Source organism: Eptesicus fuscus, chromosome 17 (assembly GCF_027574615.1).
Source record: "Eptesicus fuscus isolate TK198812 chromosome 17, DD_ASM_mEF_20220401, whole genome shotgun sequence".
Lineage (NCBI taxonomy): Eukaryota > Metazoa > Chordata > Mammalia > Chiroptera > Vespertilionidae > Eptesicus > Eptesicus fuscus.
This window is the reverse complement of record NC_072489.1, coordinates 24374176-24400725: the sequence shown is the minus strand read 5'-3', so window position 1 is coordinate 24400725 and position 26550 is coordinate 24374176. Positions and strand designations below refer to the sequence as shown.

The following is a 26550-nucleotide window of genomic DNA, read 5'->3' as shown; positions in this document are numbered from 1 at the left end:
TATTGCTCAAATCTGATTTAAAAATAAGCCCAAGCAAGATAGAAAAAATAAAAATAACAAACAAAAAGTAAAAATAAGTCCAATGAGAGTGAACTTGGGAAAAGTCAGGCTGGAAGGAAACTGGGAGAAGCCAACAGCCACTCAACTCCCAACAACCCCACGTGACGGCAGAAGAGACAGCCAAAGCTGAAGATAAGCATCTCGCGAGAGGAAAGATAGACCGCGAGAAAGTGCACGTCAGCCCGTGACCCGCCTTCCCTGAACCCCGCCCACAACCCGTCCTCACTCCCACCTTGAACCACCGCATGTGATGTCACGACGCGTGCGTGGCCCCGGCGCAGGGGGCGGGCCCGCGGCGCCGGAGGAGGAAGTGGCGCGGTGGTTGCTCCCTCTGCTCCCTCGGCTGGCTCCCGGGGCGCGGAGAGGAGCCGCGGTCCCTGTCGCTGCCTCCCGCTCCTCGGCTGTGCTCCTCCATGTGCTTCGGCGTCGCCGCTCCCCTCCCTCAGGCCGCCTCTTCCGCCGGGGTCTATGGAAGTAATGGAAGGACCCCTCAACCTGGTGAGTGGCTCACCGAGGGTCGCGTCCGCCCTCGGCTCCTTTGCCTCCGGAGTCCGGTCTGGTCCACGGGGTGCCGCCGACTCTCAGTGCCTGGGGCGCGCGGGTCTGGCGGGGGTGGTACTCGAGGCTGGGGGGCGCCAGCCGGCGTGGCCCACCGCGGCTCCGGGCGAGCCGTCCCAGACGTTGACCCCCTCGGGGATCCCCGGCAAACTCCCGAGCCCATTTCCCGCCGCCGCCGCCGCCGTGCGCCCCCTGCCGCAGGGCCTGGGCGGGGGGCTCCCGCCCGCCCGCCGGGGCTGCCACTTCTCGAGGCCTGAGGAAATGCCTCCGAGCGCCACGTAAACACCTCCCTGCAGCCTGGAGGGGCCCCGGAACCGGCCGGGGCAGCGGTGTGTGTGAGACCGGTCTAACTCCCAGTACACGGGGTCCGAGGTCGGGGCCTCTCCACGTCGGAGAGATGGAGTAATACTAATACCTCTTCCTACCCCTCACCCCCCTCTCCCCCCCCGCCTTATTCCATTTCTCATCTGTATTCAGATGCATAACCGGAAAGTCTCCCTTCTCGAGTAAGTTGGAGACAGCTGGAGGGGGAAAAAACACACACACACACACAGGGTCGTCCTTGTTAGCTCAGGTTCATCACTTGAGGCATCGTGAAAAGACGGTACGTGTTTGCCTTTCTCCGAAAAAGTACTTAACTGTTTGTAGGCTTCTCAGGTGTTGAGGTTGAAGCAACAACGAGAAACCTGTTCTTTTCTGACTGGCCACTGCATCCTCTGGTGTCCCAGAGAGCGTTGCCTATGAGTTTGGACACTTGAGGTTGTAGAGAGACGGAAGGAACTTGGAGGAGTCACAAGTTGGAAATGCGGTTGCGGTGGTGGACCTAGGGAGAGTTCATCTCTCTCGTTGGGACTCTGCACCCTGGAGTCCTGGGAGAGCCCTGGGCTGGATTTAAGCCACTCCCTCGAGAAGCGGCAGAACCTGGTGGCTTGAGAGGACGTGTTCTGGGGCTAGGCTGCTTGAATTTGGATTCTGGCATTGGCACTTCAAAGGGCGGATTAAGTTGACCTCACTGAGGGTTAAAGTAACGAGGCGGAAAGGGCTTAGAACAGTATGTGGTACATAGAACAGTGTAAGAGTTAGCAATTTATAGTTAACCGGAACATAAACCCGTAATTTAAATCTCCCTCGTAAAATAAAGATTTGGGCTTGTTGAGCTTGGAAAAGTTTTCAAATTCTAGGGCTGGAGCTAAAGCGGTGGTTCCCAAACTGGTGCCAGGTTCGCTCCTCTGAGAAGCACCTCCCAGTTTTATGAAGTCCATCCCTTCCCCCAGTGGTAAGAGTTGTTTACACATAAAAACAATGTGACTAGATTTGTGAGTTTTTTAACAAACACAACAGGAAAATGTCTTGCCCTTTTCTTGTTTTTAAGGTGACATATAGTTTGCCGTGAAATATAATGGATGGTTCAATATTTAAACTTAACAGGAATATTGTTAGAAATAACCAGCAGTTTACAAAGTGCTCCAAAGTTCGTGTCCTTGCAAAATGACCATTGGTTCAGTTCCAGTTAGCTTTACTTTATTTGGCTGCAGGCTGCCAGCATAACCCCTGCCAAACTCCCACTAGTCTGTGGTAGCTTTACCAGAAGACTGGAGTTGGGTGAGAGTTGTAGATGGAGCAGGAGAATCACCAGTTTAGGAAAATTTAGTTCAGTGGTGCTAATAGTACTATCTTTTTATAGAGAACTTTTGAATCCAGTCTTGTTAAGCAGGCTAGCACAATTCGGCAACTTTGTAGTCAAGTATTAGAAATTTGGCATCTTGAATTCTTAAACCATTTGAGAGATGAAAGATCTGGGTTCTAGTTTAGCTTGTGTATCAGAAGATAACAAGGGAAAAGAGATTAACATTTACTTGAATCGTTTAAACTGTGCTGTTAATATCAATGACAGGTCTCTGAATTTGTTGTTACTCAGTTTTACATGCCTGGGTTTTTTTGTGTTTTTTTTTTGAAGACTATCACATTCTTTTATGAGAGTAGATATCCAACTTTGTATTCAGTTGACTCAACATGAGAAATAGTTCTCAATGCTTTGATTAATGAGTGCCTTTGAAAATTTCAGTAGTATATACAAGCTTTTTCTAATGATATAGTTTAGTCCAAATTCACTGTATAAAGACTATTACAGTACATAGATTTATAATCATGTGTCCTCAGAGCATCCTTGGAATTTAGGAAGAACTGCTTCCCCGTTTTACAGATAAATAAGCCTAGGCTGGGAGAAGTTAAGTAATTACGTAGACCAGTGACGCAAATACATTATAGATCATAATTTTTTTTGATAATCACATTAATGTACTCATCATTTTCATTTCACTATGGCCCTTATTTGTATTGAACTGTATATTCAGTCAACATTTATTTAGTGCCTCTGCCTCTAGTATTGATTCTTTTGTTAGGTTTGCAATAAGGGCCAGTAGGCTTATTTTATCACAGTGAGTTTTTAGGATATGGAAGAGACCAGTTTGAAATAGTCATGTTATATAATATTTTAAAATTTTAATTGATTTTTAGAAAGGATAAGGGAGGAGGGGAGAGAGAGAGAGACATCAATTTGTTATTCAACTTATTTATGCATTCATTGGTTGATTCTTGTATGTGCCCTGACTAAAGATCAAACCCACAACCTTGGTATATCAGGTTGGTGCTTTAACCAACTGAGCTACTGGACCAGGGCTGAAATAGTAAATTTAATGTGTAGTACAGATATTGTGTTCTCCTCTGGTTTTTTATATTAGTCAGGAGAAAAATAAGATAAATCGTATTTCCATCGAGGGGGAAAAATAGGTAGTCCTTGCACTCTAAATAAGTTTTGTTTTACCGTTTTTTTTCTGTCAGTTTTTAATATGGAAAAAATTATAACAAAAATTTGTATAATTAGGCATTTCCTTTGATACATTTAATTTTGGCATTGTGAGAGCTGGTAGCAAATGTCAGAACTTGTGAGGTCGTTTGTAGTTCTTTGGTTTGTTTGCTGCCTATGTAGGAAGTGATGTCAGACCTTCCTTAATTTATACATGACTGTTGCTCATGCTTTGCTTACCTACTCTGCACACTCAAAGGACACAATTGTATTCTGCCTTCACCCTTAAGAGTGCTGAGAATGTTGAGTAACTTAGCTTCCCTCTAGAGTGGTCAGTTTTTCTCATCTAAGAAAAGGAATCAGATAAGGTCCAAAGAATGGCCTTGTACATACCTAGAATCTTTGTAATTATTCCATGTTAATTATATTGGCAATAAGTTTTTTGTTGTTGTTAATCCTCACCTCTCTCTCTCTCCCTCCCCCCCCCCCCCCCTATTTTTTTTTTTTTTTTTTAGAGAGAGCTTGGGAGGAAGGGAGACTTGGCAGGGAGAGAGTGAGAGAGGGAAGGAAACATTGATGTGAGAGAGACACATCAATCCGTTGCTTCTTCCGGGGCTGGGGATTGAACATGCAACCCATGTACCTGCCCTTGACCAGGAATCAACCCTTAGGTGCGAGGGCCAACGCTCCAACCATTGAGCAACACTGGTGAGGGCAGCAGTAAAAAGTTTTCCTTGCTGCCCTGGAAATTTCAAGGAAAATTCATCCTGTGTTGCAAGCTAGATTGGGCTAATGGAAGCACTCTGGGGAAAGGGGATGGAGAACTAGGACTTGCCCTACAGTTACTAAGGGCTAGGGTTGGTATCAGACACTTTATATCATTTATTTTGTTTTTTAGTACTATGTGAGATATTCCCCATTTTACTAGTATGGATGAAGACATTGAAATGCGGAGTAAGGGCCCTGGCCCAGTAGTTCAGTTGGTTAAGCATTGTTAATACATCAAAAAGTTTTGGGTTCAATTCCCAGTCAGGGCACATACAAGAAACAACCAATAAAAAAAAAATCAGCCCAGCCTGCATGGCTCAGTGGTTGAACGTTGACCTATGAACCAGGAGGTCATGGTTCGATTCCCAGACATTGCACATGCCCAGTTGCAGGCTTGATCCCCAGTGTGGGGTGTGTAAGAGGCAGCCAATCAATGATTCTCTCTCGTTGTTTCTCTCTCTTCCTATCCCTTCCTCTCTGAAATCAATAAAAACATATATTTAAAAAAACCAGCCGAAACCTGTTTGGCTCAGTGGATAGAGGGTCCCAGGTTCGATTCCGGTCAAGGGCATGTACCTTGGTTGCGGGCACATCCCCAGTACGGGGTGTGCAAGAGGCAGCTGATTGATGTTTCTCTCTCATTGATGTTTCTAACTCTATCCCTCTCTCTTCCTCTCTGTAAAAAATCAATAAAATATATTTTTAAAAAATCAGCTGATGAATGCATAAATAGAACAAATTGATGTTTCTCTCTGTTTCTCCCTCCCTTCTCCCTCCCTAACTTCCTCTCTCCCTCTCTCCTCCTCTAAAAAATAAATCAAATTAAAAACTTTTTAGTCTTAAGATACACACTGCTGTTTATTTTTAATTAAATCTTGATTCTTGAAAGTGTTACATATCTCCTCTTTTTCCCCCTCATTGACCCTTTCTAGCCCACCCCCAACCCACACTACTGTTTAAAAATAAGTGCAGAGTAAGGGATAACAGTGGGATTTGAAAGCAAGTTTCTAAGTACAATACTGATCTTTCTCTTAGATCAGTGTTTGCCCATTTGTTTTGACTGTGATTCACAGAAAGAAAATTTTCATAATTACTAGTACACACATGTGCATATTACTGCAGAGTTGCTACCTTATGAATGTATCTCCTGGAATTGTGTAAAACGCAGAGATCCTCATAAATGTCACCTAAAACATAACAAAAAAATTGAAACTATATGATGCCATATGTGTGCATATACACATACACGTGTGTGCATGGTGCTATATTTGATATACTCTAATATTTACTATTAGAGTTAAGAAAATGCTGTTGTGACCCACTAAATTGATTTCACAACTCACTAGCGGGCTGTATCCTGTAATTTGTCTTCACAGCAGATGGTGATGGTTATGAAAAAAAGCAAGCTAAACTGGAAACTTAAGAAAAAAAGATGCAGCAGAGCTGTGTTTGGGAGAAATTGATCCTTAGACTTAAAATCAAAAACAGGTGTTCCTGGACTTTTCTAACACTTGAGCAGTTATCTTAAGTATAATTGTATTACTTTACTTAGGCATCCAATTCAACACTTAACTTTTAGGAGCTACTGCTTGCCAGTAGGAGACTCAGTGAATTGGTTGAGAAAGGGGGGGTAAATGAGATTTCTCCTTCTCTGAAGACCCTACCTACCACAAGGTTCAGGAGTACATTAGATTTTCCTCTACCACCTTTTTTGGTGTTCTTTTTCTTTTCAATTTTACATACAGCTTTCCCCTAGGGCAGTGGTCGGCAAACTCATTAGTCAACAGAGCCAAATATCAACAGTACAACGATTGAAATTTCTTTTGAGAGCCAAATTTTTTAAACTTAAACTTCTTCTAACGCCACTTCTTCAAAATAGACTCGCCCAGGCCGTGGTATTTTGTGAAAGAGCCACACTCAGGGGGCCAAAGAGCCACATGTGGCTCGCGAGCCGCAGTTTGCCGACCACAGCCCTAGGGACACAGAAATATATGAAAAATAAAATAAGGTAAATACTGTTTCCTTTGGGAAAGAAGACAATATAGAACCTGTATTTTTAAAGCAGGTAGCATATAGAAGTAGAATGTACTTTTTGGTGAGGGCTGTCACTTAGTTGTAGTTAGGATTTTTGTCAGTTGCAGGTGATAGCAACCCACTTCACATTTGCTTAAATTAATTTGGGATAATTTATTGGAATCAAAAGAAAGGTGCAGGAAAGTAGGGCTACAGTGTAGGTGGGTCTAAGAACATATGGGACCTGGGACTCAAAGATAATCAGATTCTTCCTCTTTGCAGATCAACATTTTCTACCTGGCTAACTCCTGAATGTTATATTAGTTAAAACCACTTAAAACTTTCGTGACATACTCTCCAGTCCTAAATTTGAATCTGATGGAACAGAATCTTTAGGTGTTCATAGGACAAGGTAATATAAGAATTTGGCAACTCCCACAGGAATGTTAATCTATTATCTTTGAAGAAGAGCAGTTCACAGAGAGGAGTGTACTGGTTGTTTTTGAAGTGGTCTCACCAAGGGAGAAATTTGTACAGGGTACACAGACTAAGACATTACTAAATCTGACTAAGACATTACTAAATCTGAAGCTGTTTTACTTTTTATAAAAGTTTTAGAACATTTTGTAGTATTGTGCCTTCACTTTTACTCGAGGGAGTAGGAAAATTCTGGTTAAAATGTCATGGAGATTGGATGGATTAAATAGTAAATGAAGTTAAGTACACTAATGATTGAGTCTCTTTCCCCCTCTCCCTTCCTCTCTCTTCCCTTCCCTCCCTCTGTGAGTGTCTGTGTGTGTATATATGTTTGTGTATATATAGTTATTTATTTTAGATTTTGATGCAGAGTTTTAGTCTCACTTTTTTTCTGAAATACAGTAAAGTTCTCTTGGCATTTACCAATCTTTGATTTTGTTACCAACCCTCAACACAACTTCTCCCATTTCCCATCTAATTAACCAACAAATATTATGTGTAATTACTATATTATCAGGTACTGTTCTAGACTTCAAGGATTCAACAATGAATAGGACCAAGTTCCTATTCTTACAGAACTTTCACCCCATGACTTTAGTTTTCTTTTCATCTATTGCAGTGCTTCTCGACCTTTCTAATGCCGCGACCCTTTAATACAGTTCCTCATGTTGTGGTGACCCCCAACCATAAAGTTATTTTCATTGCTACTTCATAACTGTAATTTTGCTACTGTTAATGAATCGTAATGTAAATATCTGTGTTTTCCGATGGTCTTAGGCGATCCACAGGTTGAGAACCGCTAGCAGGGTCGAGTCTTCATCTCTTCTCCCCAGTGAGATACTGCTTGGGTTTTATTTTCCTGCACTCTATTTTGGAAAATGCCCTCAGAAGGAAAGCTAGGATAAATGTAGGTCTCATAACTTGTGCGTTTCCCTTTTCTTGAAAATGTAATGTTATTTTTATGTTCAGTGTCTGTTAACTCCTGTTTTTATATTTACAGCTGAAGGGTAGACCCTAAGTGTCAGAAAGTACTTAAATATGAGATTGTGGTGTCACGGAATCTAATATTCATTATTCAAGTGATAGGGTGTTACAGTTCCATGAGGATTGGTCAATCACTGCTTTCCCTGTGTAAACAAAATCTATTTCCCAATAGAATTCGAGGCAGCTGAAAATAAAAGAGATGCTACTAGGTAGGTCCTTGGGTTACGTCAGAGATCGACTCGACGTAACTCGATTTAATGCGATTTTCGCAGTAAGTCGGAACCCACCTACATAAGCACCTACGTCACTCACATGGAGCACATACGCAACAGTAATAAGTGAAAAAGTAAAAAAAAAAATTAAAAGGAAGGTAACAATTCCTGAGGTCTTTACTTGTGGTAAATAAATAATAAAAATCATAAAGCACATGTACATACGTCGAAATGACGGAACTTTTTTTTTTATAAATAAATGGGAGATGGTGACATAACCACAAAATGAAGTATGTCGAGTCTGATGTAACCCGAGGACTGTCTGTGTTATATTATCTATTGCTATATAGCAAATTATCCCCAAGTTTAGCAGCTTAAAACAACACACATTTGTTATCTCATTGTTTGTGTGTGTGAGGAATAAGGGCATGGCTGAGCTGGGTTCTTTCCTTCAGGGTCTTGCACAGGGCTGCAATCAAGGTGTCAGCTGGGGCTGTAGTGCCACTTGAAGGCTTCTCTGAGGCGGGAGCTGCTCTCACTCAGGTTTGATAGCAAGGTTCAGTTCCTTGAGCGCTTGTGGACAGGATTTCAGTTCTTGCTGGCTGTTGGCAGGCTACTCCTTTTCTTCGATGTCAGCCTTTCTATGGGGCAGCTCACTACATGACTGTTTGGGTCCATTAAAGTGAGCAAGGAAGAAGAGAGTACTACCAAGATGAAAGTGACAATCTTCTGTAACTGATCACGGAAGGGACATCCTGTTTCCTTTGCTATATTTTGTTTTTTTAGATGCAGTTCACTAGGTCTAGCCCACATTTGAGGAAGGGTGATGACAAAGGGTGTGAATACCAGGAGGCAGGGGCTTTGGGAGCCATATCAGAAGCTGTTTATCACAATTGTTGATAGAGAAGCAAAGAAAATAAGTACATGCCCTAGCTGGTTTGGTTCAGTTGGTTGACCTGAGGACTGAAGGATCTCAGGTTCATTTCCAGTCAAGGGCACATACCTTGGTTGCAGGCCCTGGTTACCGGGTGTGGGGAGGCAACCAATCAATGTGTCTCTCTCACATCGATGTCTCTCTATCTCTCTCTCCCTCCCCCTCTCTCCCTCTCTCCCTCTCTCCCTCTCTTTCCCTCTCTCCCTCCCTCTCCCTCTCCCTCTCCCTCTCCCTCTCCCTATCCCTCTCCCACTCTCTCTAAAAATCAGTGGAGTCTTGCCAGTGTGGCTCAGTGGTTGAGTGTCGGCCTCTGAGCCAGGCAGTCATGGGTTCGATTCCCAGTCAGGGCACATGCCTGGGTTGTGGCCTCGATCCCCAGGGTGGGGTGTGCAGGAGCCATCCGATCAATGATTCTCTCATCATTGTTGTCTCTATTTATCTCTGAAATCAATAAAAATATATATTTTTAAAAAATCAATGGAGAAAAATATCCTCAGATGAGGATTAACAAAAAAAACAACAACAAACAAACAAAGAAAAAAAAAGAAAGAAAGTACAAAAAAACCCTCACAAAGATATCAAGAAAATATTCTGTGGGATTGCATCAAACTAAAAAGCTTTTGCACAGCAAAAGAAATTATCAACAAATGAAAAGGAAACCTACCGAATTGGGAGAAAATATTTGCAAATCATGTATCTGATAAAGGGTTAATATCCAAAATACTCATACAACTCAATAGCAAAAACACACACACACACCAAACAATCTAAAGAAAAAAATGGGTAGCCATAAAAGAAAAATCTTGCCATTTGCAACACGAGGGCATTATTCTGGGTAAAATCAGTCAGACAGAGAATGACAAATGACGTGATCACTTCTATGTGGAATATAAAAGAAAAAAAGAAAAAGAAAAACCCCTAAACTCATGGATACAATAAATGGATTGGTAAATTGGCAGAGGTGTGGCTTTGTGAGGTGGGCAAAATGGATTAAGGGCATTCAAAATGTACAAATTTCTAGTTCTTTATCCATTCATCTGTAAATGGATATTTAGGTTTTCATATCTTGGTTATTTGTATGCTATGCTGCAATGAATGTGGCAGGGAAGGAGTTGGGCGTATCTTTTGGAATGAATGTTTTTACTTTATTCAGACAAATAACCTGAGGTGGTATTGCTGGATCCTATGGTAGTTCTATTTTTAATTTTTTGAGGCACCTCCATATTGTTTTTCATAGTGGCTGCACTAATTGACATTCCTGTAGTGCACAAGGGTTCCCTCTCCTCCACATCCTCACCGGCACTTATTTCTTGTATTTTTGACAGTATGCAGTTCCTAAGTTGGCCGAGTGATCAGATATTGGACATTACATGGGGAAATTTAAGGGCATGGGGAAAGCCAGGAGGTCCTGTTCTTACCACTTGAGAACTCTTTGATTCTTTAGTGAAACAATTTATTCTGTTATTGTGGAGCTTGAAGTTTAATTGGGGAGTATAAGGGAGGCAACCAATTGATGTGTCTCTATCACTTTACTATTTCTGCCTCTGAAATTCAATGGAAAAAATACCCTTGGGTGAGTATTAACAACAACAGCAACAAACTGAAAAGCACAGATCTGGTCCAATTCTGTCATTTTACAGGTGAGAAAACAGGCCCTGAAGGATGAAAAAACTTAGGTGGTTTAATGAACTTAAGTGGTTTAGTAGGTAAGCCAGGACTTTAGCCCAGAGCTCTGGATTCTTTGTAGGGCTGGTTCTGCACTGTGTCATCCATAGGAGGTACTCTGAGATTTCAAATAAGGTTTGTTTCTTATATAGGGCATCTTTCAAAGCTCAGGAAGGTAAAGGTACCTGCAGTTTTACCCCTTTTAGTTCTTTTTTCCCCCTTTACCTAGAACCTTTTTGATTGAGTGCCACTTGTTTTAACTATACTATCCAAGAACATTCCTTAGAAAAATCATATTGATCATAACTTAGCTTTCTTCATCATGTACATTGTCTTCCTGAAAGATGTGTATAATTTCTGGGCATTATAAAATATATTGCTATGTTCAGAACATATTTTTTGCTCAGTCTAAGACTCCAGGGTTAAATTTATTTTAAGCGCTCAGTCATTTATTGTTATCCATTATTTTTTTCAGGAGTAAATTGAGACTTAGAGAACAAGATTTTAGTCTCAGTTGCAAAAGTGATTGTCTGAAGTATTTTTTAATGATGCATTAGTTACAAATTTTTTTTAAAAGCATGCTAGATTATTCACTTTACACCTGACAAAACATTTTGCTTTTTTTAAAAAATAAATATATATTTTTTATTGATTTCAGAGAGGAAGGGAGAGGGAGGGAGAGAAACATCAATGATGAGAGAGAATCATTGGCTGCCTCCTGCACGCCCCACACAGGGGATCAAGCCCACAACTTGGACATGTGCCCTGACCTGGAATCGAACTGTGACCTCCTGGTTCATAGGTCGATGCTCAACCACCGAGCCATGCCAGTCAGGCCAGATTTTGTGACAAGAAGTAGCCTCCTCGTATTTTTTTTTTTTTTAAGTAAATTGAGGTAAAGTTCCCATAACATAAAATTTACCATCTTTATTAAGTATCCAGTCTAGTAGCATTAAGTATATTTAAATTGTTGTGCAACATCTTCAGAACTTTTTCATCTTTTTTATTTTTTTTATTTTATTGATTTTTACAGAGAGAAAGAGAGAGTTAGAAACATCGATGAGAGAGAAACATCGATCAGCTGCCTCTTGCACACCCCCTACTGGGGATGTGCCCGCAACCAAGGTACATGTCCTTGACCAGAATCAAACCTGGGACCCTTGAGTCCGCAGGCCGACGCTCTATCCATTGAGCCAAACCGGTTTCGGCCAGAACTTTTTCATCTTGCAAAGTTGGAACTAATCTTATTAAACAGCAACTCCTCACTTTCCTCTCTCAGCCCTTGGCAGCCACCATTCTACTTTCTATTTCTATGAGTTTGAATGCTTTAGATATTTCATATAAGTGGGATCATACAGTTTTTTCTTTTTGTAACTTGTTTATTTTATATTTCATTAACTTAATATCTTCAGAGCTTATTCATGCTGTAGCATGTGTCAATTTCCTTAAAAAAAAAAAAAAAATATAATATATAATATAAAAATATATATATATATGAGAGGGCCCGATGCATGAAATTCGTGCAAGAGTAGGCCTTTGCAGCCCCGGCTATCTCAGCTGCCTTTGCAGCCTGGCTTTGTCCGGAAGGTCACCCAGATGGCACGTTTGGTCGATTTGCATATTATGCTTTTATTATTATAGATTATTATAGATTTTTATTGATTTCAGAGAGGAAGGAAGATGGAGAGAGAAACATCAATGATAAGAGAGAATCATTGATTGGCTGCCTCCTGCACGCCCCACAACGGGGATCGAGCCTGCAACCCGGGCATGTATCCTGACCAGGAATTGAATCATGACCTCTTGGTTCATAGGTCAACTCTCAAACACTAAGTAACACTGGCCAGGCAATTTCTTTCCCTTTTAAAGCTGAATAATATTCCATTATATGTATATACCACGGTTTATTCATCTATTGATGGACATTTGGGTCACTTCCACCTTTTGACTATTGTGAACAATGCTGCTATGAACATGGTAGTACAGTGCTTTTCACTTTTTTAAAATAAGTTTTGCTAAGTCATCTGTGAGTTTTTTAGTGAGGAAAACATTACATAGCTGTAAGACTTGTTGATTATTTGTCTTTCTCTTTGCCTTCTAACCGTTTAACTTTATGTGAGATATAACCCATCTGGATCTGTTGGACCTCTTAAAGAGAAGGAAACACATTTACGAAGTTGTGGTAAATTTTGAAATGTAACAGAGAGGTAAAGAGCCCAGTGACTACTCATTTAATGCATTTACCTTTACATTTGGGGGCACTTTAGTCACTTGCTTTCAGAACTGTTGCGTTTGTCTTTGTTGCTTTGGTGAGTTGTACCTAGAAAAATCTCCACCATAATATTAAATATAGGTATTGTAATTACTCAACTGTACGATGTACACATTTTATATTTTAAAAACATAAATAGTAACTTTAAGGTTGAAAGGGAAAAATGAGTTATAGAAGAGAAGCAATTAGAAATGTTTGTCTTCTAGGCTCATCAACAGAGCAGACGAGCAGATCGTTTATTAGCTGCGGGGAAATACGAGGAGGCTATTTCTTGTCACAAAAAGGCTACAGGTGAGTATTCTCTTTAAGAAGTACTGAGTCTAAAACTGTAGGGCAGTTCTTTCCTCCAGTATTTCTCAACACTTTATTTGGAATGAAAGTAATAGTAATGATGTGCTGTGACCCCATAAACCCCCTGAACAGCTTGCATTTTTTAAAAATATATTTTTATTATTTCAGAGAGGAAGGGATAGGGAGAGAGAGATTGAAACATCAGTGATGTGAGAGAATCATTGATCGGCTGCCTCCTGCATGCCCACTACAGGGGATCAAGCCCGCAACACAGGTATGTGCCCTTGACCGGAATTGAACCTGGGACCTTTTGGTCCACAGGCCGATGCTCTATCCATTGAGCCAAACCAGCTAGGGCAGCTTGCATTATTTTTGAGTGTGTTGGATTTCCAAGCTTCTTCCAACCCAGACTTCTTTCTTTCTTTCTTTTTTTAAAAATATATCTTTATTGATTTCAGAGAGAAAGAGAGAAGAGAGAGAGAAACATCAATGATGAGAGGGAATCACTGATCGGCTGCCTCCTGCACACCCCCTACTGGGGATCAAGTCCGCAACCCAGGCATGTGCCCTGATTGGGAATCAAACCGTGACCTCCTGGTTCATAGGTTGACGCTCAACCACTGAGCCATGCCAGTCGGGCCAGACTTCTTTCTAAACCATGAAAATTATACGTTCCATATTGGTAAATGATTCTTGGACATGGCTTTCTGAGCCCAAAGATCCCTAAAGACAGAAGTGATTGCCAGATGTCTGCCAGTATGTCTTGGTTATATTATAGAAAAGGAATCTGGATTTTAAAGTTAGCCATTTTGGGTTCTGAAAGTAATAATTAGTTTGACATAAAACAATTTATTTGCACTGAGTTTCTGTTTTCTAAGATCTTGATAATGCAAGATGCATCAAACTCTTTCCTGTGGTTTTTCTTTAGCTTCTCTTCTGAATATTTCATCTATATATTCATCTATATTCATGCTTGTAACATTGTGCTGGTGATTTCTTTTAGGTATAAAATTTATAGAATAACTGGCTTCTTATCAAACACTTAATTTTATCCCAGTCAGGCATACAACCTAGCATATGTTGAACTCAGAAATAGATCTTTGGGGTGTGTTTTGTACAGGTTTTTGTTGGATGAATAGCATACATAAAAGCTTTGGGGAAAGGGCTGTTTTATTCATGCTTCATCCAAAATAGTATAGCTACCTTTCTTAGAGCAGACCTTGTCACCTGTCTGCTAGAGGAAGTTACTCTCCTTTTCCTTTAGGCCAGCATGATAATCAGAGCCATGTTCTTTCCTGGTAGAGTCTGCCTCTCCTGTATTACCTTACTGCTGAAAAAAAGACCACATCGTGGACACTGGTTTGGATAAGTCCTCTTATGTCAGTGATTTTTGCCTATAAATCAGTGATTTTCAGAGAAAATTTCAAGTCATTATTTTAAAAGAATTAGTTTTGCTACTAAAGTGTACCACTTCAGCTATATAGCTAAGCACATAGTATGTACCCCATAAATCTTTGTGAATTTTTATGGTGAGTTTTATGGGGGCTTTATACAACATTAAACTTGGTAGCTAGTTCTCTTTAAGTCTTTCATAAACCCTACTAGAGGTCCAGTGCATGAAATTCATGCACAGGTAGAGTCCCTGGCAGCTGCCTGCTGCTGATCGGGGCCTCCCCACGCACGGTTGGCCAGCTGGCCCTACCCCCTGCTCAAACTCCCGGTCAAGGGGACAATTTGCATATTAGGCTTTTATAATATAGGATTTTGTTATGAATCAGATTGTTAAATTTGTAGTCACTATAAAGAAAAGATAATGAAAAGAAAAGAAAAGATAATGTATTATATACTACTAGTAGCCCTGCACACAAATCCGTGCACCGGTAGCTCGCTGCCACCCTCTGGTAGCTCTCCGCCTGCTGTCCCGCCCTCCTGTAGCTCCCTCTGCCTCCCTCCCCCTCATAGCTTGCTGCCCTGCCCCCTCCTATAGCTCTCTGCCACCTGCTTGTAGCTCGCTGCCCCACCCTCCTGCTGATCTGTGATCCCGTCGTTATGTGGTCGTCATACGCTTCATGGCATAATGACCATTTGCATATTACATCTTTATTATATAGGATTTAAGAAAACCATGTTGTAGATGAATGCCACAGTGAAATGACAATTTTAGTAAAATAACCCAGGGTGGTCATGGTTACACATCTGTAACATATTAAGATGGAGTGACTAGTATATGGTAGGTGTTGAACAGTAGGACATTCTGAATATATAAAAAGGAGAAAAGTATTTTTTATTCCTAACCTATATCCATGTCTTTATTAGAAGACTTAAAACTAATGTTGGGCTTTAAACACCTCTTCCCACTTTGTATCTAAATTCTGTGACATTCTCAGGAGTAGAAAGATAAAGGCAGCCTGTTGGATCCCATTATCTTTAATTATGGTGATAGAAATTATGAGCCAATTTGATTGGGAGTTTAAGCTTGATTAAAATAGCCTTGTAACTTACATACTTATATGCATAGCCCATGGACACAGGCACAGGATGGTGAAGACCTGGGGCAAGGGGGGTTGGTAGGGGCTGGGAGGAGGGAGGTCAAGGAGGGTAAACAGGAGACATCTGTAATATCAACAATAAAAATATATATTAAAAAATAGCCTTGTGTTGCATTTCTGAGTGGAGTTGTCAATGTACTAGTAATACTAGTTTAAAACTGACATGGTTGGAATGAGCTCAATATTTTGTAAATTGACATCTAGGGCTTGTAACAGCAGTGTTTTGGGAGGTGGGTGTAGATGTATTTTGAGAGGAGGGAATTTAATATTTGGAAATCATTTTAAAGATATGACAGGGAAAGGTTCATCTGAGAAAGACTCAGGGAAAGGGAAGCTGGAACTGAGAGAACTTAGGGCAAAAGAAGGGGACTCTGAGACTAAAAATTTACCTTGAGATTGCATAGCTATGGACTCGGAGCCTGTATACTATCATGTAGAGTTTTGATAGTGTTTGTTTTGTAAATGTGTTGAAATAAAGCGGTAACTTGATTTCTCCTTTTTGGAAAAGGTAGGATCTACTCTTGAGGTGGACAGTAACTAAATTAGATGAAATGAGCATATGAGCATTCATTGGACAGATAAACTGAGATACCAAATTTCAGGAAGAAAAAAAGCTGTCTAAATGTGGCAGGAGGTGGAGAGAAGTTGTTCACGTTTTACCATGTAATATGAAAAAAAGGAAAGGTTAAGAGGCTACAAACTCCCAAGGATTTGGTCTTGTTAGAAAAATCTGTTGCTTTAAACCCTTAACAGCTGTAACTGGATTGGTGTAATTCTTCTTTATTAGCTTTCGGCAGTCCAATTCCATAAGTGAATTTCATTTCTTTCACAGACAGCAAAAAGAGCAAAAGCTTAAATGGGAAGTTGATGATATCCATTGACAATGCTTAGAACTCAAAATGAACATTTGAGATGAGCAGACCTCAGAGTGCAGTATTTCTGTGTATTTGGTTGAAAACAAGTCTTCTTTTGGCAAGGTACATAGCTTTACTCCTGCAGGAGGGTGCGCACACACATGGTCTGGGAGCACAGGCACACTGAGCAGGCAGTCCACTCCGCTTTTTATTCCTGATGCAGCTGACCTGTCCCTTACTCTTGATTGGAGCTTATGCTCAGTCTTTCGAGATTGGCTAATTTAAAGGAAGGGGTTGACTTTTGCCGGAAAACAAGTCTTGATCTACCTTCCCATTAGACTGTGGTGACTCAGAGTAGATTAGTCTTTGTCATTAAGAGGCAATATTTTGCTCTGTGTGTCCCAGATAAGTTGTACAATTTGTACTTTGGTACCGAATTCATGATAGAATAGTAAAAGATGTTATTTTAAGAAGTAATATATTCTTCAGATTTTCTTAGTTCCTTTCCCCCATCATTTATTTAATATTTACTTTAAATATTAGCCTAGTGTTATAATTGAAGGAAGCATTTTAACCAGATTTGTTAGGTTTTTGTAAGATAAATGTTTCTTAAATTTCTGCCTTGGTGGAGCCGGAGCATTTGTTCCTTTTGTGACTCTGGAGTAAATCCATGACCATGCAATCAGATTAAAATGTTTTCCTTTTAAAATAACTTTTAAAAATAAAATATGTTTTAATTGATTTCTGAGAGGAAGGGAGAGAAAGTTAGAAACATCAGTGATGAGAGAATCATTGATCAGCTGCCTCCTACACATCCCCTACTGGGGATCAGGCTCAAAACCCGGGCATGTGCCCTTGACTGGAATTGAACCTAGGACTCTTCAGTCCACAGGCTGACATTCTACCCACTGAGCCACACCAGCTAGTGCTAAAATAACTTTTTTAAAGGCCCAGGTTTAAAATCTGGGAAATACTTTAAATCAGCAGTCGCCAACCTTTCGGACCTCACCGACCACCCATTGGCGACCACTGCTTTAGATGACAGTGTGACTGCTGTTGAATTCTTTGTGCTTTGACAGCTCAGTGTCCTTGGGTATCCTTTTCTCTCGTGTTACAGTTTTAATGTTCTACAAAGGGAGGCATTCCAGTTGTTAAGTTTGGTTTTGCCAAATTGTTCCATTTGTTAAGAAAGTAGATTTAAAGCAAACTAGTTCAGACCAGGAGACAAATATATGCAGACATAATGGGAGGGATGTCTCAGAAAATTCATCCACACCATCAGAGCAATAGATAGAATGTCTCAACTGAGCTAAACATGAACAGAAGGAAAAAAATAGTCTGTGTGCACCCATACACATTTAATATAGGAATAAAAGAAAAAAAAAGAGGAAAAAGGTAAGTATGGCTGGAGCAAAAACTGTATAACCAGTTCTGTGCTTTTGTTACCAGCAAGATCACGAAGCTTTGGATCTTGTCTTCTCAAAGGAAAGATTTCAGTTGAGAGATAGTATAGAAAAGCGAAAGCAAGCAAGAATTTATTGGCCATAGCAAAAACACACTTAGGGCAGTGAAACAAGGAAGGGCAGAGGAGAAGCGGGAGGAGAGCCTAGGCTGGGCTGTTTTGGCTCACTGGGAAGTCAGAGAAAAGGGGACCTTGGAGACAAATTCAGGGGGTTAGCCTGGGACAAGCTGCCACTGCCCCGTTTCTCCCCTGGTTGCAAGTCTTGTGGGGGTCCCTTAGAGATGCCTGTGGGGGAAGGAGAGAGGGAAGGAAATAATGGCATGGGCATTCTCCCTGGAGAGAAAGTGATGGGCACCTTCATTCTCAGGGTTTTTAAAGCTGGGGATTTAGAGGAGGTCTTAGGAGAGGATCAATAGAATATTCATCAGCTTTATGATGATATACTCAAATGAGATTTATTCTCTTAATTTGTCTGTCCTTGGGTGTGGTTGGCAAATGACACTAATTGGATTTCTGTTATCTGTCTCCCTGAGTAGGGTGATTTAAGCTATTTACCTTTAAAGTGCCAGCCATTACTCTTCTGTATTTTTTGTTTAGGGATGATAGGATTCACTAGGTGGCTGCAAACTACTGTTCAACTCTTTGACTTAGTTTCCCTATTCCGCTTGTCCTGGAATTTTCCTGGCTTCTTACTTCAAGAAGTCAAGAACCGAGGTCTCTTCATTTCACTGGTACACTTTCTGTTGGTGTGGGAATAACACGAATCCAGTTAAAATGTGTCTTAAATACTGTGGCAGAGCCTGGCAGACAGCAGTTCTAAGTCATGGACTCTGACAATCATTAACATACTTGGATTAACACCAGCCAGAAAGCAGGCCTTGTAGTGTTGTAGATGGTGGGAATGGCACCAGGTGTCTGACTGGTGGGGTTAGACTGTACCTGGGTTCATCAACCTTGGTACTTGAGTTCTGGCTAGGAAAAGAATTCAGAGCCAAGACTCAGACTCGTTGGAGAAGATTTATTAGGCAAGCAAAGAGAAAGGAAACTCGGAAAATAAATTTCCAATTGGTGTGGGCTAGGGCTCCTTTTAACTCCTCGGAGGGGGTTAACTGCTTTCATATTCAAGCTAATCTATGGGGTCTGTCCTGCCATCTTCTGTCCTTGTATGGAAGTTAGATGGGGCTTTCCTCCAGCCCCCTGGTTCTCCGCTAAGGGTGGGGGTCTACCACATGACAGGGAAGAAAAGGTCAGGAGAATCTGACCTGCATGATCGGAGGCTTTCTAGGGTGTAGGGTGTCTTAGGGGCGAGGTCTTGATTAACATTACTTACCTCCACTATCTGCTCTACCAGTTTTATCCCATTGCTCGGTGTCTAGCAGTTCTGTCCTGGTGATCTGTAACTGGCCCATTGTCCTTGCTCTGCTCATGTTTGTCTGACTGCCTACCACAGTAATATCTGCAAAAAGGCAAAAGAGAAACTTAATATAGAGATGAGAGATGGTGAAAAGTTTATAGTAAGCAATAAATAAAAAATGGAGATTGAGTATGATCTATTATTTTTTAAAAATATATTATTGATTTCAGAGAGGGAGGGAGAGAGAGAAACATCAATGAGAGAGAATCATTGATCAGCTGCCTCCTGCATGCCCCCTACTGGGGATCAAGCCTGCAACCCAGGCATGTGCCCTTTACCTGAATTGAACCCGGAACCCTTCAGTCCATAGGCCAATGCTCTATCCACTGAGCCAAACCAGCTAGAGCTGATCTGTTGTTATAATTCATGCACGGGTGGGGTCCCTCTCCGTGGCCTGCAGGGATCAGGCCAAAACCCACAGTCCACACCGCCTGCAGCTCCTACCTGCCACTCCCACTCATCCTGGCCCCAGTGTGTCTGCTGCAGGCTCGCACCCAATCAGTCCCTATCTGGAGAGTCTGGGGCCCTCCCAAGGGGAGTGGCCTGTGGAATCAGGCTGAAACCGGCTCTCCGACATCCCCTGAGGGGTCCCGGATTTCGAGAGGGCGCAGGCCAGGCTGAGGGACCCCACCGGTGCACGATCGGGTCGGAGAGGGACCGTGGAAGGGCTTCAGGGCATGTCCGGCCCATCTCACTCAGTCCTGAGAGCGACAGGACACCAGCAGCAAGCTAACCTACCAGTCGACTGTCTGCCCCCTGGTGGTCAGTGCACGTCATAGTGAGAGGTTGAACAGCCTTAGCATATCATTAGCATGTTACGCTTTGATTGGTTGTTCGATTGTTCTGCTGTGCGGTCTATTTGCATATTACCCTTTTATTATATAGGATACTTCATCTTGGTCCAGACAGGACATAGAAGGCCTTATACCAAAATATAAAATGTAATTAAACATAAGTAGGCGAGAAATCCTTCCTCTCTTCTACTCTAAAAATCAATGGAAAATATATCCTCAGGTGAGGATTACAAAAAAAAAATGCACCGTGGGTTCTTGCATGTTTGATAGGACTTGGCTTTAAAATTGCTAGCAGTCAGGTCAAAGAGGAAAATTGTGGATTTTTACAGTGACTATTTTAAGATTAAAGAGAAGTTTATTAAGTTATTGCCCATTTTTAGTCTTTGTCAATGACACTATATACTGTTTGACAACTTGCTTACAATAAATGTCAACAAGGGCTTTTAACTCCCTAATTCCTAGCAGTCAGTTGGCATAGCTCAGAAACAAGTCAATAAAAGTTCTTTAGGAGACCCAAATGATGATAGTCCAGGTGTTCATGTCAGTAAAAAAGTCATTGATAATCATCTCTATATTTTTGTGAGCATGAGTAATAGGGTTTTGACTGGTTCTTGTTAAATTTTCCTTCTCAATTCTATTTTCTGATTGGGCCATCTACGATTTCCTTAATTGTGAAATCTACGGGGGTTTTAAACAACGAACTCTTCAATCCTGGCTGGTGTGGCTCAGTTGGTTAGAACGTTGTCCTGTGCAATGAAGGGTCGCAGGTTTGATTCCCAGTCAGGGCATATATCCAGGTTGTGAGTTTGATCCCACTTGGGCACATATGGGAGGCAACCAATTGATGTTTCTCTCTCACATCGGTGTTCCTTTCTCTCTCTCTCCTTCTCTCTCTCTCTCAAATCAATTTAAAAAAGAACAAACTCCTTCAAGATGGGGTAGGGAATAGCTACATTTGATTACCACTGACATCTTTTTAAATCCTCATCTTGTTTCTTTTCAGGAACAGTATAACTATATAATAGCAGAGTTGCTTCTAAGATCATTTCTCTTTGTCACATGAGTATTAAAACTCTTCCTTTGCCCTGTTAATTACAAAATGACAACACTCAAATTAATGTGCCTCTTTTTTTTAAACCAGCATATCTTTCTGAAGCCATGAAGCTAACACAATCTGAACAGGTGAGACATTTTCTTAATATTTACAACAAGGGTTAGAAGGATATTCTTGTGAAGAGTTGACTTGTATATAAAACCAAGCATTGGGCCCCTCTCAAAACACTATAGTCAAAATACATTGTGGGGCAAAAGTGGGTTTGAAAAATAATAATTAATTAATAAAAATGCAAGAATAAATTCGTGTACTCTCAACTGTAAACCTACTTTTGCCCCACCCTGTATATAAAACGGGCAAAAGAAAAGTATTTTAGAAAGGAAATTAAAACTAAATGAACTGCTGTTGATGTACCAGGCATACCAGACATGGTATTCAGAAACTTCTATCCTTTTTGTGGTTACTTACAGATCTCAGATTGCCACATGTGCCCTAGAGACGCCTCTTAGGGCCTTTCCTGATCATTAGCTCATTTGACCAGGAGCTTCCTAATCATTAGCTCATTTGACCAGGAGCTCACAGTAAGCTGGCCTGGGCAAGGGGACCAGTTGGCCTTCCCTTTGCTTCTCAAAGATAATTTAAATCTGAACTTATCTTTTCCTGAGTTCCTAAGCAATTCTGTTCTTTTTTTGTTTTGTTTTTTATCCTTATTCAAGGATATTTTTCCCATTGAGTTTTTTAGAGAGAGTGAAAGGGAGGGAGGAGACAAGGAGAGAGAGAAACATTGAATTGAGAGAGATACATAGATTGGTTGCCTCCTGCTTGCATCTCGAATGGGGCAAGGGATCAGACCTGCAATCAAACCCATGACCCTTTGGTCTGCAGAGTGATGCTCTAAAGTCTAACCACTGAGGAACCGGCCAGGTTTTTTTTTTTTTTTTAGTTTTTCAGGTAGAAACCTAGAAGAGGGATTGCTGGGTCATATGGTAACTCTATTCTTAATATTTTGGGGACCCAACATACAGTTTTCCATAGTGGTTGTACCAGTTTACATTCCCACCAGCAGTGAGAGAGAGTTTCTTTTTCTCCACAACCTCTCCAACACTTGTTACAGGTGTGAGGTGGTATCTCATTGTAGTTTTTTGTTTGTTTGTGTGGTTTTTTTGGTTAATTCTCACCAGAGGATATTTTCCCATTGATTTTTAGGGAGAGTGGAAAAGGGAGGGAAAGACAGAAACATCAATGTGAGAGAAGCACATTGATGGATTGCCTCCTGCATGAGCCCCAATGAGGGCCCGTGCTGGGGAGGATCCTGAAACCAAGGTATGTGCCCTTGACCGGAATCGAACCAGGGACCCTTTGGTCCCCAGGACGATGCTCTATCCATGGAGCCACACCGGCTTGGACTGGTTCTGGTACTTTTTAACTTTGTTTCACCAATGGCTTTAAATTGTTTTCTGTGTTTGGGGAGGGCTTCCCTAGGTTTTTAAATTACCGTTACCTTTATCCAAAGATGATTTCCTGATTATATAAGTGGTAGGTACATAGAAGGTGTTTGGTAAATGTTTGTTTAATTGAATTAAGGAGATCCTTTCTGTGAGGAGATATCAGTGGCAAAGAAAAAACAGAGTTCCTCAAACTGAACCAAGAGAACTGAGAAGTTGTGTTCTGTCACACGCACTTCCCTTTGATTCTAGAACTGCTCATGTTAGCCATGTAATATAGATGTGCACTGAACCTTCTGAACACCCTGTCAGTGAAAAGACTTTTTAGCTAATTATAGAATTGATGTCTAAAGAGGAAAGTTTTCTGTTTTTAAGCTGAGTATCAATGGCATTGCAGAGAGTTAAGGCACAATTAAAAAAGGTCTGATTCAGTATGTTGATTTGGAATAGTACTTCTGACTTGCTGAGTGAATGGTGTTCTGCTTATATTCATAAGCTAACATAAGTGTTAACTTACCTAGAAAGAACTAGTTATTTTGAAAAACTTGGGAGGTTTAATTGAATCGCAAACGTAGTATATAGATTTTAAGTGTTACCAGGCTATTCAGAAAGGAGGGTCTAGGAATAGTATTTGCTGGACGTTACTAAAGAGACTCAAAATGTTAAATTGTACCTTTCTTTCTGTGTAACAGGCTCATTTATCACTGGAACTGCAAAGGGATAGCCACATGAAACAGCTCCTCCTCATTCAGGAGAGGTGGAAGAGGGCGAAGCGGGAGGAAAGGTTGAAAGCCCAGCAGAGCACAGACAAGGATGCCGCTGCCCAGCTTCAGGCATCTCACAAGCCCTCTGCCGAGGAGGCAGAAGGCCACAGTCTCCTTCTCTCTCAGAACTACAGCCCTTCCACGGAGAAACACCTGCCTGAGATTCAGAGGGTCTTTGACAGGGATCCAGACACACTGCTGTTCTTACTTCAGCAAAAGAGTGAGCCAACAGAACCATGCATTGGAAGCAAAGCTCCCAAAGATGATAAAACCATTATAGAAGAGCAGGCAACCAAAATTGCAGATTTGAAGAGGCATGTGGAATTCCTTATGGCTGAGAATGAAAAATTAAGGAAAGAAAATAAACAACTCAAGGCTGAAAAGGTCAGACTTCTAAAAGGCCCAGTAGAAAAGGAGCTGGATGTAGATGCTGATTTTGTAGAAAAGTCAGAGTTATGGAGCTTGCCGCCACAGTCAGAAACTGCTACAGCCTCTTCAACCTGGCAGAAATTTGCAGCAAGTACTGGGAAAGCCAAGGATATTCCAATACCCAATCTTCCTCCCTTGGATTTTCCATCTCCAGAACTACCCCTTATGGAACTCTCTGAGGATATTCTGAAAGGACTTATGAATAATTAAAATGGAAGGCCATAGGAGAGGTGAGAATCCAGAAGAAACAAAAAAGGGAAAAGCACATACAGGGGTAATCCTGGAAATGCTTCATTACCTGGCACCCGCGGAGAGGAGGCAGTGCGGACTCGGGAGGCGGTCACTGTGAAATATGCCGTGTGTCTGACTTACTGACTCAAGCTGATGACTCCGGACTTGGCAGACACTAAACTCTCGGAGGTTCGCTTTCTCCTAACACAAACCAAATGGCTACCTGGAATAATTTTTTCAAGCAACAATTGTTTTTCTTATCTTCAGGGTTAAAATGTATAAAAGTATGTTATGTGTAATTAATCTGTAATGCCATAAATGATAATGCAAAACAAATAATATGGTGGCCTGGGAGGCTGCCTTGTATTTGAAACATGCTTTCTATCATGCATTGACTGTATGCATTTTGTTATGCACATTTCATTTGTTCAATAAGGTGTGTCAGACACCTTTCTAGATGAAACTCGTGTGCCACACTTTGCACTACTCATAACATAATGATAACCTCAAGACTATCAGGAGAAATATTTAAATTTCCATTTTATGAAGAACCAAATTATTAGTTATGCTTTTTTTAAAAAAAATTACCAGTTTACATAATTAATCAGGGTGCATTTTAAGTTCTAACTTTTTTTGTTTATTGTATAATGCATCATTTGAAAATACCAAGGAAATAATCCTTTTGTTTTTAATGATGCATGAGTGAAAGTAATGCTAGTTGGCAGTATTTGATTGTAAGAAATCAATAAAGTAATTGTGTTTTATACCTTTGGTGAATGTGGTTGGTACTTGAAAAGCGAGTTTTATATGGTTTCTATGTTGTAAATTTTGAATATGAATTTGAAGAGATTCTGTCAAAGGATTACTTTGGTATGTTATAGATTTCCTTCAGTGTTTTGTAGTGCAGTTCCTCTCTAGGGAGAAAGAACAAGGAAGTTCCTGAGTTCTAAATGTGTTGCCAACCTTTTCTTGTCCTAGCACACAGGAAAAATGCTCAGGTGGAGCTGCCATTCCTGGGCACCTGCCACCCAGCGGGAGGGAGCGTGGTGGTGGTGAAGTGCTTGCATGGGCACTCTCTTCTGCAGAGTCCAGCTGCTCCAGGATGAGAAGGCCAAGGGGAGCATAGAAGGGAAACACATTTGAGTGTAAGCACTGAGTTTGTTGAAAGCATAGTCTTGGTTTATTGTGTGGAATTGTGGGAGTGACAGAAATACGGAGGAATAGCAAACTGCCTCCCCTGAGGAAACCAGGGACAGTGGGGCTGAGAGGTAGGGTTTGGCTTATATGTTTAGTGATGAAGCTAGCAGAAGTAGGATGACACGAAGTGACCACGCAGAGGTCATGTTTTTTTCTTGTCTTGCTACAGATGAAACCAAAAGTAAACTGACTTCTTAAAATATCTTAAAAGAGTTCCACTCTCTGTTAAAAGTTATATTAATTTGTTCTCAGTGTTGTTGCATATTTTGCTTGCCTGGCCTTCCTTATAAAACTTCAGATTTAACAAGTATGTGCCAAAAATAAACTATTAGCCTAGCCACTTCTCATTAAAAAATGAGATTTATTAGGGCTGACACAAATACTTTCAAATCGCATTCCTTTTCTGCCACTACCCTCTTCCTCTCCTACCCTGCCCTCCCATGACTGTTAGCATGCTGTGCATTTTGCAGGACTTTGCTCTCTGCATTTCCACTAACTGCATGTTAAGTGAACTAATCTTTTTTGTTGTCTTTGAAGTTCTTTTTCACACTATTTAGTATTCTTGTTATATCTGGTTTTTAAGTTTCATTGTTTACATCTTAATAGAATATATGTGCCTTTTGACCAACATGACATGCTATCTTTTGCAGCATCCTAGCGCAGGGTCTTCTGTAGAGTAGATCCTTAAAACAAAAAAACATCTGTTTTACTCACTTGTAGGACCCAGCCTCTGGGCTCGTGGCCCATCTCTGATTTGGGGTTTTTGGGTGTTCTTGTGTCTTCTCTGTCTAGTTTAAGGCACTGAAAGGGACTTAAGAATAGCTTGCATTCCAGTAACGAATGCATTATACATGCATTGGAAGTTTAGCAGGTCTTGTCTTTCCTTATTGAGCGGTGGCCTCTGCCACTGAACCCAGATAACTAGCTGGGCATTAAAAAAGTCCAGGAAGCCTAGTCCTGAGTTCTTATTTTCAGCTTTTCAGAGTGACAATAAAACACTGCTTTCAGAAAGTAAGTGGAATGTAGTAATAAGCATCTGAGCTGTGCTGCTGTGGTGACGATAGTAATCCATATTTCTTCAACCATGCTTAAGAGAAAAGGGAATCAGAAGAAGGTATTTTCAAAATAGTCCCTTCAAAGCCATTGTTCACATTTTATCAAGGTTATTGAAATAATGAAAATATTTTGTCTCTAGGTGAGTCAGTTAAAAATGTTAAATACATTATCTTTCTGCTTAGTACTTTTTTGTTTTAATGTGTTTTGGATGTCATAATTTTTAGGGCCTTTAAGACCTATTATGCTACAAAGAAACAAATT

General features: G+C 40.9%; 1 protein-coding gene across 2 annotated transcripts; it reads left to right on the top strand.

Annotated features, from left to right (window-relative positions):
* The first annotated feature begins 306 nt into the window (after positions 1-306).
* On the top strand, positions 307-24807 carry NRBF2 (nuclear receptor binding factor 2). Of its 2 annotated transcripts, XM_054729261.1 has the most exons (4): positions 307-558; positions 12956-13040; positions 21255-21295; positions 23305-24807. In XM_054729261.1, the coding sequence occupies exons 1-4, from the start codon at positions 529-531 to the stop codon at positions 24013-24015; spliced, it is 867 nt and encodes a 288-aa protein (XP_054585236.1). In that variant the 5' UTR covers positions 307-528; the 3' UTR covers positions 24016-24807. The 2 variants fall into 2 exon arrangements, with proteins under 2 accessions (XP_054585236.1, XP_054585237.1); XM_054729262.1 differs by lacking the exon at positions 12956-13040 and having other exon boundaries at positions 318-558.
* The last annotated feature ends 1743 nt before the right edge of the window (positions 24808-26550 follow it).

Excerpts from the sequence above, each read along its gene's own strand:
- NRBF2 (XM_054729261.1), top strand. The coding sequence starts at position 529 with ATGGAAGTAATGGAAGGACCCCTCAACCTG. Across the intron at positions 13,041-21,254 it reads TTGTCACAAAAAGGCTACAG|CATATCTTTCTGAAGCCATG; the intron begins GTGAGTATTCTC and ends TTTTTAAACCAG. Across the intron at positions 21,296-23,304 it reads AGCTAACACAATCTGAACAG|GCTCATTTATCACTGGAACT; the intron begins GTGAGACATTTT and ends TCTGTGTAACAG.